This window comes from Pistacia vera, unplaced genomic scaffold (assembly GCF_008641045.1).
Source record: "Pistacia vera cultivar Batoury unplaced genomic scaffold, PisVer_v2 Contig179, whole genome shotgun sequence".
In the NCBI taxonomy this organism is placed as follows: domain Eukaryota; kingdom Viridiplantae; phylum Streptophyta; class Magnoliopsida; order Sapindales; family Anacardiaceae; genus Pistacia; species Pistacia vera.
Window position 1 is genome coordinate 613,660 of NW_022195887.1, and position 13,810 is coordinate 627,469.

Consider the following 13,810-nt stretch of genomic DNA (forward strand, 5'->3'; position numbering starts at 1 on the left):
ACAAAACTCGTCAAAATGGTCGGGTCTTGGGTTAATCGGTTTGACCGACAGGTCAAACTGATAATGTCATCATGCTGTAAATACAATCCAACATCATCCAAACAAAACTGCAATGTTTCGTCAATGCAAAACTACAAGCAAAAACTTCAGTTTGCAAAATATAAAAATTAAATCTTGGGAGATTAAGTAAGTAAAACAACCCAAAACCAAATACATAATTTTTTTAAACAATTCAAATTATGTCACATAATTTTTCTTGATAGGTTGCTCGTGAACCCAAAAGTATGAAATTTTCTTTGTTTTTAAATTATTATAGTCAATCTCTTAGCATGCATTTCCTCTTTACCAAGTTTTCATCACAAATCATTCCAATAATTTGCAATTTACCAAGTTTTCAAGAAACCCAAAATTTAGATGAATGCGTAAATGATAAATTTATAAAATAAATAAATCATACTCAGTTCCCTTTTCCCTCAAAATCAGAAACTATTCACGCAAAAAAAAAAAAACGCACACCACTCCTCTGGTTTCTGGATAGACCCAAATGCGGCTATGGCCACAACAAACCCACCGCAAAAGTTGCACTTGCTGTGGTGAAAATGGAGAGAGCCGCTAAACCCAGACGAAGAAATGGAGCAAGTGGCGGGTTTAAGAGAAGAAAAAAAGGTTAAGGGGTGCTTGGTGGAGAGTGAATGAGAAAAGAAAAGAGAGTAGTGGTGGGCTTGGTTGTGGTGGTGAAGAGAAAGGATTTATGGAAGAGCGGCAAAAATTTGAGAACTTGAACTTTAATTCCACCCAAAGTGGCGAAGAAGAACTGAAGATCGTTACCCTATTGACGGCGACTGCCGAAAATGCATTAAAAATGCGTTGATGACGACTGCCGAAAATGCAGAAATGAAGAAATGGTGAAGATGAAATGAAGAATGAAGCTGGAATGAAGATGAAATGAAGAAAATGCAAGTGGAAGAGAGAAAATGTCGAATGAAAACTGAAAAGGAGAAATTAGTTACAAATTAGGATGGGGTTAAGAGTAACCCGGTTTTGGTTTCAAAGCGGTTGGACAGGAGGTTCGCTACAGTTACTATGGTCCAACCATGGGTCAATTTGGGTGAATCATTAATCCCAGTTTTTTGCTTAACCCGGCCCGGCTCAATGGCCAGTTTCCGGTCGAACCGGTTAAACCGGCCGGGCCGGGCCAGGTTTTAAAACATTGGTTACATATGAAAAAAAAAAATTAGAGGAATAGAAGTTTTCAGGCCCATTCAGGCTTTGGATTGCTTACAATTAGCCTAGTAAAGTGATTATAATAGTTTGGGCCGACATGGTACACGCGAAAGCCCCGGCAAATATCTGCCACGTGTGTGAGGGAGTTAACACAAAAAGATTGCTTTTATTTTTTTTATTTTTTTATTTTTCAGCTACAATACATAGAACGCCAAAACTCATCGTTTACCATTATCCTAACGACGCCTTCTTCGTCGTTTTGAGGGTTTTCAGATTCAGCTCTTTCTCCACTTCACCGTAAGGTAGGAACGCGCGATTTCGGTGCTTCTCCGTCGTCGTTTTGTTTAAATCCTTCTAATTCAGGTTAGTTTACTTTATTCTTCCTTCTCATCCTCCTCTTCCCTCTTCTCCGTCGTCGTTTCATCCTAAAATTCACTCTGATATTTCATATTTTTACCTCCCTCGTAAAACAAACACTACGCATGCAACATGTATGAAATTTCCATTCATTTCTTTCATTTTCCTCCACTTTCTCGGCAACCAAACGGACAGTTCTCATGACTAAACATAACCTAGGGTTTTGAAATATCTAATTTTTAATCTCAAATACTTCATTTGCTTGAGTTGAGTTGAGCTACTTTGTTTAACTAAACATGATCTCACCGGCTTGCATTTTCCTCAGCTTTGATAATCACCGTTAATGGACACTTCACCAACAACCAATCCTGGACCGCTTGATCCTTGTGTACTTTATGACCAAGATAAACATGTCTCCTCTGCGGTTTGGGACGGCCAGGTGAATTTTCAATTATTAATTTGTTCCTCAATCATGTATAAATTGAATTATAGATGTTTTTTAATATTGTTTTTATAAGAATAATAATGTGTAGGAGCGTGGTGCACTTAGATGTCATGAACATACTTCAAAGTTAGGAGAATGGAGGTTGATGCCGAGACAGATTGAGTTAGTAGAAAAAGCTGGATTTGGTTACTTAAGAAAGATTCCTGCAATTAGTTTAGATAATCCGTTGATATCTGCATTAGTTGAGAGATGGAGGCGAGAGACGAATACATTTCATTTCATTGTTGGAGAGATGACAGTGACTCTTCAAGATGTTGCGTTAATGTTAGGCTTGGCAATTGATGGGAAGCCTGTGATTGGGGTAACGCACACTACTTGTACTTCAGTTTGTCTTAAGTATTTAGGGAAAGTTCCGGATTCAAATTATGCGAGTGGTGGAATGGTGAAGTTGAGTTGGTTGAAGGAGTATTTTTCTATTTGTCCTGAGGATGCATCGACTGAAGAAGTGGAAAGACATACAAGAGCTTATTTGTTGTACCTTGTGGGAAGTACGATATTTTCTACTACCACAGGGAATAAGGTGCCTGTGATGTATCTTCCGTTGTTTGAGGATTTTGAGGATGCGGGAACATATGCCTGGGGTGCAGCAACATTGGCATTCTTGTATAGAGCACTTGGGAACGCCTCTGTTAAATCTCAAAGTACTATATGCGGTTGTTTGACACTACTACAGGTGATTATTCATGTTTACCTTGATTGGTTAAGCATTGATGAATTTCTATGTTTACTACATTCTATTTAATGCTGATGATGATAGGTTATGTTTTTTGTAGTGTTGGAGCTATTATCATCTGAATATAGGCCGCCCAAAGCTTAATAGGGATCCCATCCATGATCATTTCCCATTTGTATTGAGGTGGAAGGGAAAACAAAGTGGCCCAACAACTAATCGTGATGTAGTTTTTTACCGTAAAGCATTAGACTCCCTGAAACCATCTGATGTAAGCTTTAATATTTGTGTAGAATTTATAGCCTGATTTGTTGTTTACAAAACTATTATTCAGTTGGTATTTACTTGACATATAGGTGGAGTGGCTTCCTTACAAATATATGGACAGCACAGTAATACCAGAAAATATCAAAAATACTCTGATTTTGGGGAGATCTAGAACTATGTTGATATGCTTTGATAAGGCAGAAAGACACCTTCCTGATCGCTGTCTAAGGCAATATGGCATGCTTCAAGCAATCCCGGAAGATGTGCCGCGATGGGTTAGAAAGAGTCGTGGGGTTGATGGTGGGGTGGATTTGTCGGGGAAAATGGATTCAGAACTTAGTGAATGGTCAGACCGTAGACTTCATGTTGTGGATGATGACGAGAATGCAGATGAAAATGAGTACATGCAGTGGTACTTGAGAATTACTCGAAAAGTTGTGGGGAGACCTATCTCTCTCTCATCTGAGTTTCAGAGAACGGTAAGGCTAACTTTAACCAGCTAAGTGACATTTTCTAGCTATTGCAAATACATGTGACATATATTTATCATTTCCTACTGCAACAGATATCTGGTTTAAGGGATATTGCGTACTTAGCAGATACGTTCTCAACAAAGGGGTTGGATGCTCAACAATATGATTCCATTTCTAGGATAAGGTGTATCGCACAAGACTGTTTGCGGGACCAAGTTGGAAGTCAAGTTGTTGTATCAGTCACCCCAGATACTGAACTTGGGAAACGGTCAAGGGGGAAAGAAAGAGTAAGAAGGAAGAATTCTGGAAAAAAGAAACGGGATAATGAGCCCATGGAAGGTCTTGCAGCTAGTGAGGATGAATCTCAATTTTGTGGAGGTATTGTTGAGGTTGATCAACTTCACTTACCTCAGGCCGGTGTTGATGTTCATCACTTACAGCTCACCCACGCAGTTCGTGGGAGTGAAGCACAGATGTGTTTTGATGATGCAGTTGAAAAGGTTGATGACACAGAGCTCTGTGATGCAGCTAATGAGGTCGATGATTCTCAACTTTATGATGCAGCTAATGTTGTCAATGGCTCTCAGCTCTATGATGCAACTGCTGAGGTCATTGATTCTCAGTTCACTCATCATGTTAGCGTGGCTGATCCTCAAACTGCCAAAGTGTCAGAAGAGGTTGTTATGCACTCATCTGAGCTTTATGATACATCTAATGATGTTAATGACTCAAAAAATTGTGATGCAAGTGACGAGGTCAAGGACTCACAAATATCTAATGCTACTGGTGAGATTGGGGGGACACAAATTCCTGATGGTACTGGTGAGGTCAACGGCTTGCAAACTTGTGATAAAACTGCCGAGGTCAATGACTCACAAATATGTGATACAACCGTCGAACTCAGTGACCCACAGCTTGCTGGTGAGACTGATACTTATACTGCCAAGATGGTAGAAGAGGTTGTTCCACAGTCATCTCTTGGAACTGTTGAGGATGTTGCAAAGCAGGGTGATAACAGCATCATGACCTAAAATGAAAGGCATTATCATGCCCTTTAAAAAGTTTCACAACTAATCAAATGCGTTCACATTGCCTGCTAAGGTTGATTATTAGAAATCCGATCATTATAACAGAAGACTAACATCATCAGTCTTTATAAACGCGGTAGTGGCAATCGAAGAAGATTCTTGAAAAAGAATCTGCGTTTGCCGTTTGAAGGTTTCAAGGCTGGTCTATTTTTGTAAAATCTTGTCTAGCTTATTGATATAGCTTGCCCTAGTTTAGAGGCAACTGAAAGTAGATTATTTATGTGTTCTACTCTAGAGATATTTAGAAGGGAACGAGTAATTCTTCAATTACTGCCATGTTAATGTTCGTCTTATAGAATTGTGTATACACATATTTTGTGGTGTTAATTGAAAGTTGTGTTAGCATTAGGACATGCAGGAAGTAGATTGGATATCATAATTCTGTTCATGTATTTTTCTTCTGTAGACTCTGATATTCTTCTAAGCCTGCATCGAGCAGATGATTCAATATGGCTGTCTCTGTCTGTCTCACATTCAACTTTCTGGATTGTTAAAGAGTATTTTTTTGATGTATATCTACAAAAAGGGGTAAACAAAGGTATTTGAGATTGAGGGCATTTTAGTATTTTACTTGACTGTTTTAATTTAATACATGAAGTGATACATTTGGTGGAATGAGATAAGGATTTGAGACAGCAAATCGACGTCTTTTAGGGTTAGCATAAATTAATTAATGAAAGACCTTTCTAAAGATGTTGAAATTATATTAATCATATATGGTATAAATCCCATTTACTCTGAAGGTAAGTAATGTGGATTGAATGGTCATTAATGCCACCAGAAGCTTGTCTCGGATACTTCCGGTAGCTCATGTAATGGTTTTATTATGATGAGCGCTGCTAGGCATAAGTTCAGATTTTTTATGCACAAATTTTAAGGAAGCAGATTTTTCTTTATAAATGCAGAAATTTTACTCAACTTGAAAGAGCAATTGATTATATTGTCTTTGTGATTTTTCCCAAAACCATTCTGCCTGGTTTGAGTACATTTCAGTTTCACGCCTATTTATTCAGCTAGATTGATTTGATTTGGACCATACACCAGATGCACCTGGCTTTCTCTTTGGTTTTCTGCTTCCAAACAAAGTGATCCGACGAAAAACCCTCAGTAGCCTACTAGCATATTTTCTCTGTGAAGAAAAATTCACAGATCCAATGCAACCCGTTACTTGCCCAAGGGGGTGGTTCCTCTTCTTGCTCAATGATCGACTTTCTAGACCGGAGAATTTTGCATTCTGTGGTTTGGATGGAATTGTTTCTGCTTTCTTTGAAATGTTCTGCAATTGAAGGCTCCTCTTTAAGGACATAAGTTCTTGTTCAAGGTTTTGAATTCTGAAGCTTGTAGACTCATAATCCTTTCTTGAGAATTCACAAGTATGCATTGCAATATCTTTTGTTAGCAGGAAGCTCAAAGGTCTGCTGCCTGGCTCTGCTCCATCTGTAAATGGGCTTTCTACCTGATCTTGGGTTTTGGAGTTCGGACATCTTGTACTTGGTAAGCTCCCGGAGAAGTCTCCATAATGCATGTACCTAAACGAGTCTGAGCAATCCTTGAAAGCCTGATGTGTGTTTAGCTGTTGAACAAAAAGAGCCTGGACGATTAAACGAAGAGGCATCATATCATTTTGAACCGCTTCAATGCATGCCTCTTGTGATAGCTTTTGGCAATTGAGGTATCTGCATACAAAACCCTTCTCTTCTTGTGATATATGCTTGTGACCCTGAAGAACATCATAAAAAACAATTATGTCAAAGGTCAGTTTTAAACTGCTCTAAAACAAGAAATAGTTGACTTACACTTGAGTTTTTAGTCAAATTAATCAGATTTATTTATGATTTAACCTAAAATTGGTCAGTTTTTGACAGATGGTTGCATTTGTTTTTAGAATTGGCCCAATTTGAACTATATCTTGCAACTTTTGAGTTATGATGAAGTCTAATAACTTACCTGTAGAAAGATGTTCATTGCCCTGTAGAGTTGATCATGGCTGTGTCTCCAGGATACTGGAACTGTTTCAACAAGTTCCATGAATCTTTTAAGCCCCATTTTTGGGTCTGAAGTTATGTGGCAGAGGTATGTATCCCATAATTCTGCGACAATTGAGTTGCTTGCTGAAGGTGTATGATGTGTCTCCATGTTAAATGAGACATATGTTGAAAATATGCTCTCCATTATAGCCAACTCCTTGCTGCAAGAAATTGACTCTGTCCCAGTTTCTGGAAGGAGAAAATCCTCCACTTGGGCAAAGTGCAAAAGAAAGGCGATCTGTTCTTGCAACTTTACCCTGCTGTCACTTCTCAAATCAATTTCTAGGGATCTAGAAAGCAATGCAAAGTAGAATCCGACGGGAATCGTTCTGCTAGCCTTCTCTCCTGAAGGAAGTAAATCTAGAATACCTTGTAACATTTCTGAACCTTTGCTTTTTGTGGTGTTGTCCCCAATTTTCTCATTTGAATTCTCCCAGAATTGGCGGGTCTTCTTGGAGAGCACCCATTTGTTTGCATAGAAAACAATGATGGGATTCACAAACTTTTCTTTCATTCCCTGCCTTGTCAAGGATCCTATTACCCTTCTGAAGAATCCAAATGGAAGAGCTATGAGATCTTTGATCCACAGGTCCTGGCTCACAATTGCCTTCAAGCTTTCACAGCACCAGGCTTGACTGACCAAAGCCTCCAATGTAACAACTGGTTTCTCCCGTCTCCTTTCTGGGTCAAGAATCTCCATGCAGGCCATAAAGGCCAAGGACTCGATGCAGCGGCTTACAATTAAGAGCTCTTCAGCCCAGGGAAGTAATGTTTGGCATCTTTGAAGAACAATAAGAGTATCATCCCAACTTTGTAGAACCACTTGGTTTAAATATAGATCGAAGCGCTCACAGAGATTACCAGAGCAGTGTTCTTCTGTCATTTCAAGAAATTCTGCCGCACATCTCAGTGCTGCTACATTAAAAGGGTCAATCAATGTGGATGAACCATAGATGAATAATGCAATCATCTCAAAAGTCTCTGGCCCTCCAGGAAAATCTTGAGGTAACTCATGCTCGTTTGTTTCATTCGGTGATCTTTTCTTGAAGTATCCGCTCTTTGAGAATAATGGGTACTGCAAAGTTGCAAAGAAACAGGATTAAACTCTCGATAACTAAATAAAAGTAATTTACAAGAGTCTAAGTTCTTTCTCTCTTTGCTATAGAAATTCATCTTACCTTGTGCAGGTTGAAAGTTCTGTTGCCAACTCGAACTCGTATAGAAACAGGCAAACCAGTCTCTTGGCTCCTGAGACAAAGATTCAATAAACATTATTTAGAAAAATTCAAAGTTATGCTAAGAAACAAAAAATATACAAGCCAGAACCATGAAACAATAATCTTACCATGAAACTATCTTAATCTTCAGCAGAGCGCTGATGTTAGGTGAAGAGAAGGGACTTGAGGCCACTGATGAATTATCTTTTGAGCTAACAGCTTCCATTACGAAAGCTCATGAAAGTATTCAAAAAAGAAGAAATTACTCAGAGAGAAACACTAGAAATTAATCACAGTTGATTATGCTGCAAGTATAGACATTGCTTCTCATTTGGTTTCCCTCTTTAAACGAGAGTAAATGCTTGGAACTTATCCCAATAAGTGAAATAAAGAGAGTAATATTGGTGTATTAGAGATTCTAGAATCCAGAAAACCAAAGCAGAATGAAAGAGAGAAAAAAGAGGTAGTTTAATCAGTTTGTCTACATAACACACGTGCATCAAGTTTATATTTTCTAGTCAAAGTCAAATGCACACGAGTGTTGTACCCAAAATCCAACTTTCAAGCCTTCGAAAACGTTCCTCGAGTCCTGAGAAGTTGAATTCTTGGGCTACTACTACTACTCGGGCATTGGATTCCATAACATGAACGTCTGATGAGCTGAACTTAGTTGAACACATAAGATTGTGACACTCACATCTTGATGGTTTTTAATTATTAATTAATTACTAAATTTTCATTATGGACCAATCGTAAATTTGATCATGGGGTTGCAATGGTGTAAAAGAACATAGCGTGTGGTAGAAGAGTTGTACATAGAGAAATGGGACTTTGGGGAATGAGAAATTGAAAAATATAAATAGAAAAAAGGGAAAGTTGGAGATGAAGTGCGGATGAAGGCTGCTAACACCCAGAACGGCACGGCTTCTGAAAATTGGGGTTTGCTTTGAATGGAGAGGTTTTTGCTTGCTTTCTACCAACACACTGCAATCCCTAAATTTACTTTTAGCTTATTTTGACAAACTCCACTCTCAATTATAATATACTTGTGGAGAAGTGTACGTGTTACTGGTAAGACGAGACAAACAAAAAAAGAAGCAAATTTAGTGATACCCATTTATAATATAAAATCTAAAATAATAATATGTTTAAAGCAATAACAACATCAGATAATGCTCTTGTTCACATATACAAAATAATGACTTATGAATTTACCTATGTATTAATGTGACTGTTCTAATTTTTTACTTTGACCGATGAAAGAGTTGTATTAAGTATATGATTTCTTGTTCAAAAGGTATAACTTATGACGAAAAATTTATAGTATCTTGTCAGTCTGTCTAATTGTAACCTATTATTATATACACATGTACATACGTACACGTGAATGTATGTAAACTTTAGTAATTTTTTTTTTTTTTTTTTTGGTTACAATCGCTGGTGGGTGGGTTTTTTAATCTTCATTAATTTACACACTATGGGAATTCGCGTGTACATATGAACTACAGCTTATATGCTTACAACTCAAGCAATACATTCCTTTACAGCTGCAGAGATATGTTTATTTATTCATTTTCCAACATCAAACACTACTAATGCTTGGATTTGAAGTAAATGTAAACCCATTGAATTTCTTCCTATGATGCCTCCTCTTCACAATTGCAAAACATACGTTTAATAGCAAAGACAAGTTGAGAGGAACGAAATACCGTTTCCATAAGCAGAAAGTGATTTACATTTTAACCCAATATCATGACTGCATATCAACAACAGACAATACTACCATATCAACAACAGTAAACAGAGACAATAATACTACCAATCTACTATTGCTGCACATACTATATGCCAATGATAGAAAGTTAAGTAGGCCAGAAACATACACTTGAAACCTGCTGCCTAAACGTAGTATAGGTTTAGGAAAGAAAGCTGCTTGCTAGTTTTAGTCTTTACTCTTTAAGAATATGTTCACTTGAAAGAGTAATCAAGTAGTTGGCTTGGTCTCATCATCATCATCAATCAGCTCAGAGAAGAAGGGGTCCTTCAGTAGTTCCGAGGCTGATGGTCTGGCTCTCGGCTTCGCAATACACTTCTCTATGAATGCCTTCACTTCTGGATCTTTCACCTTGTTCAGCGCCTGGGGCTTACCTCCAGATGTCACCTTTTTGTATATCTTGGCAATGCTGTCACATTCGCTGTAAGGTATCTCCATTGTCACCATCTCAAGCAGGCACAGGCCGAAAGAGTAGATGTCCACCATCTCAGTGTAATCTTCCTCGTACAGTTCAGGTGCCATGTACTCTGGTGTCCCTATGATTGAATGCGCCACATGGCTCCTCCCCACTATTGCAGCAAGGCCCAGATCGCCAATTTTCACCTGTACAGATAAGTCATAATATTTCAGGTTCACCAAATCATAGAAGGTTAGTAAAGAGCATATCAAAAGACTTCAAATGGTCAGGATGCAAGGTTTGGTATAAGTTAGGGAGAATCAGATCCTGGAATGGGATCAAAAAACAACCCATAATGGTTAGTGGTGCAACACATTTACCATATTTCTAATACCATAGTACTGCTTCTGAGACAAAATTGCATACCAGCTTTGTTTTCCCATGTTTTGGTCAACAGTCATCCAATCATAATACCTTACTCCCGCACCCAACACTGTCAGTACATTTATATCTGGATCTGTTATTACTTATCAAATGCTATATTATACACTTCTAATCTATTAAGTGAAGCCTAAGCTACAAACCGTAGAAACAATTTCATCTAACCAATTATCTAATGACTCATGAAGTTGACTAATGGTCATACTGTTATTGTGGCCGTACAGAAATCACACTAAACTCCAGGAACACAAGAAAAACCATGGCTGTCTGAATAAGACCTATGAACTTGAAAGTAAACAAATAATCTTCAATGCTCATAAAAATAAGGATGTACTTATATTAATAGAAAGATTACCTGACCAACATTCCCATTGATGAAGATGTTACTGCAATTGAGATCGCGGTGAATAATGCATGGTTCATGTGTATGGAGATACTCCAATCCTTCAAGTAACTGCTTTGACCACTTCTTCAAGGCCTTAATTGATACATGGCGATGCTTCTTCCTGTAAGTTCTCAGGTTTCCTGATGTGCACACCTCAGTGATAAAATTCAATGTGTTATGCTCATCATCCAACCAAACACTGTAACAAACAATGATATACTTGTTCTTCAATGTTCTCAGTAACTGAACTTCTGAGTGAAGCCGATTGATGAACACTGGATCTTCACTAAAATGACTCAACCGCACCTGATTCCAGGCCACCTCTATACCTTCCTCCTGATCAAATGCCCTATAAACCTTCTTCACAGCACCAGAACCAAGAAGATCACTGTACCGCCCAAACCGACCAGTAGGATCAACCTCCACAAATGGCTCTCCATCTTTATCAGACATACTCATATCTGCAGCTGGCATCTTCAAGATGAAAAAATTAAATGCTAACAGAAAAACAAAAACTCAATACTTCAAAAGTCTTTAACACAAAATTAACATCTCAAGAAGTCCACAAAACACCGAATCTGAGCTTTGACGCAGCAAATTCACATATTTCTTATTGAAAAAAATTGAAAAATGTTAACATCTTTCATATTAAACAAAAATATCATCAATTTGACTGAATGTTTTCACAACAAAAATCAAGTGATATATTCTATTAGAATAAAAGATCTAGAAATACGAGTCAAATTATATAAAAGCTCTTATCATATTAGAGCTCAAACTATCATACTTTAGTTTTAATTCGAAGATCTTCACAGGAAGGAACGCGATTCTGGAAATAGCACAAGAAACCGCAAAAAAGGTGGATAAAATGAAGCGTGTTTTGATTTTCAAAACATCAGCACAACTAAGTGTGTGTTTTGAAGAAGCGTTGTCGTGTTAATTTTATGTTACTAAAGCTAAATTGCTTTTTGAGATCCAAAAAATCACGTAAATACAATTGTGGAAAAGCACTTCATAGATGTTTATAAAAAAGCACTTTCGAAGGCATTGTAAGTCGAATCAACTCGAATCACACCACAAGATAGCTTGTGATGATCAGAGACAATTGCACATCATTAACATTTACGGAATAAATTCTCAATCAAACAAATTAAAAGCAATTTAAATTCCGAGAATATACAACAATTGAAGAAAAAATTAGCATAAAGGAATCAGCATAAACTATTTCAACTATCGAATTCATCTACCAAATGAGTAATCCGTAGCGTAGCCAAAGTTAATTTCTTATTCAACTTGATATAGTTCGAAGAAGTACCTTAAAATTGCGAAACCACGAAACGAAAGGGAGCGTTTTACTCCTTGTTGTTCGTAAGAGGTTTTGGAGTTGAAATTGAGTTTGTTTGGATAATTCAGAGCGAAAAGTCTGTTTTGAGAAGAAATGAACACGAGAGGAGTAGACGGGGGTATTTATAGGTGCCGCGAAATGAGATTCTGTTTGTTAAAACGGTACCGTTGTTATCGGCTATGAATTCAGCACGTGGATCATATGAGAATACAATACAGCGTGACATTAGCCGCGTCAAATCCTCCATTATGATTGGAAGCATGTGTAGTGTGTACGACTGCGCCTGCTCGCCAATCAGTAGCTTTCAGGTAGCTGATTTTTTTTTTTGGCCTTTCTTCTTTAAGGGTGATGTCATAATTAATTTTAATTAAATATAATCAGATAGTTTTTGTATTACTAAAATAATAAACCATATGTGTTTTTATTTGTTCTTGAAATTGTAGCCTCCATAAAGGACGATTTGTAAACAGTAGAATGTAAGGTAAAAGAATAGTATTAATATAAACAAATTATAGTGAAATTATTTCCAAAAACATATTTTCATTATGCAGTATCGATAGTATATAATACAATGCACTTAGAATAAAATTCTGGAATGCCGCTAAACATGAAAATCTGGGCAGTTAAAGTAGAGATCTGATCAGTACGATGCCCGTGTGATTGTTAAATTGAAGGCACACTCGTGATATAAAGTGTCTCCAAACAAGGAACCAAGCTTTTACAGTACAGAAAACTCTTGGGATACCCGTGCCTGACTCAGAGTTGGGATCACTTAGAAATGTAATGTCTTCACGGATGAAGATGCATCAGATGATCAGAACCTGGCTAAGATTGTCAATGTGTGCCTGGCAAGATACATTACCTCTAGCCTTTACCTGAGAAGTTAGAAGGAAAGACTAAATAAGAGTAAAAGTGCAAAACCAAAGAGAAATAAAGAAAGAAAAGGGGAATATTTATACCAAAAACTTTTCGCATGATTTCCTTCACTTGAGGGTTCAGAAAAGTCTTGAGTTCAGTCTAGCTAGATTTCAGAGATGTAAAAAGGTCTCAAAAGTGATGGGCAAAGGTTTCTGTTGCCATGAATCAAAGTGAGAGCCAGAATATCCTACCTGTGACTACAACCTGACTAGAATACAACTGCCATCTTGATCTAGATTCTAGACTACTACTCATCAACTTAGCTAAAATATAAGATGTTAGCTGTTAAACCTGTCATATACAAATGTAGCACCAAAAATAACCCCATGCCCAGTTTATGATTAAGCGTCCAATTCATAATTTTCTAGGACGAGAAACTTCAAATCCCTTAACCTTCAAATTCATATTTTTCTACTTTTAAGTAGAACGCTCAAAAGTTCTACACCCAAAATGTTTCTTATAACCTCGTAAAGCTCTAATAGGTTGGACAGCGCAAGCACAGTAAAGCTAAACAACTTGGGTGGAGTCCAAGCACTTACAAGCACAATAAAAAATAAAAAAATAAAACTAATCCAATTCAGTAGCGCAGAAGAGTATGCCCTCAAACTAACAGATAGTGCAAACGAGTACCTTACAATTGTTAATCAAACCAAAAAAACAGGATTCAAATTCGGCATGGTTGTTAAAGATTTAGCAACCAGTAAAAAAGATCCTTACAATAG

General features: G+C 37.5%; 3 protein-coding genes across 4 annotated transcripts; 1 reads left to right on the plus strand and 2 right to left on the minus strand.

The window, feature by feature from the left end:
• The first annotated feature begins 1,436 nt into the window (after positions 1-1,436).
• On the plus strand, positions 1,437-4,976 carry LOC116126294 (protein MAIN-LIKE 2). 2 transcript variants are annotated; one of them, XM_031411990.1, is made up of 6 exons: positions 1,437-1,587; positions 1,907-2,020; positions 2,115-2,759; positions 2,860-3,027; positions 3,113-3,502; positions 3,589-4,976. In XM_031411990.1, exons 2-6 carry the CDS (start codon positions 1,925-1,927, stop codon positions 4,525-4,527), a joined length of 2,238 nt encoding a protein of 745 aa, XP_031267850.1. In that variant the 5' UTR covers positions 1,437-1,587; positions 1,907-1,924; the 3' UTR covers positions 4,528-4,976. The 2 variants fall into 2 exon arrangements, with proteins under 2 accessions (XP_031267850.1, XP_031267851.1); XM_031411991.1 differs by lacking the exon at positions 1,437-1,587 and having other exon boundaries at positions 2,100-2,759.
• Positions 4,977-5,438: 462 nt separating this feature from the next.
• Positions 5,439-8,270, minus strand: LOC116126299 (BTB/POZ domain-containing protein At5g48130). Its single transcript, XM_031411996.1, has 4 exons — positions 7,957-8,270; positions 7,790-7,859; positions 6,532-7,686; positions 5,439-6,304 (listed from the first exon to the last, which is right to left on the minus strand). The coding sequence occupies exons 1-4, from the start codon at positions 8,052-8,054 to the stop codon at positions 5,594-5,596; spliced, it is 2,034 nt and encodes a 677-aa protein (XP_031267856.1). The 5' UTR covers positions 8,055-8,270; the 3' UTR covers positions 5,439-5,593.
• Positions 8,271-9,235: 965 nt separating this feature from the next.
• Positions 9,236-12,278, minus strand: LOC116126300 (probable serine/threonine-protein kinase WNK11). Its single transcript, XM_031411997.1, has 3 exons — positions 12,141-12,278; positions 10,796-11,299; positions 9,236-10,205 (listed from the first exon to the last, which is right to left on the minus strand). Exons 2-3 carry the CDS (start codon positions 11,297-11,299, stop codon positions 9,813-9,815), a joined length of 897 nt encoding a protein of 298 aa, XP_031267857.1. The 5' UTR covers positions 12,141-12,278; the 3' UTR covers positions 9,236-9,812.
• Between the last annotated feature and the right edge of the window lie 1,532 nt (positions 12,279-13,810).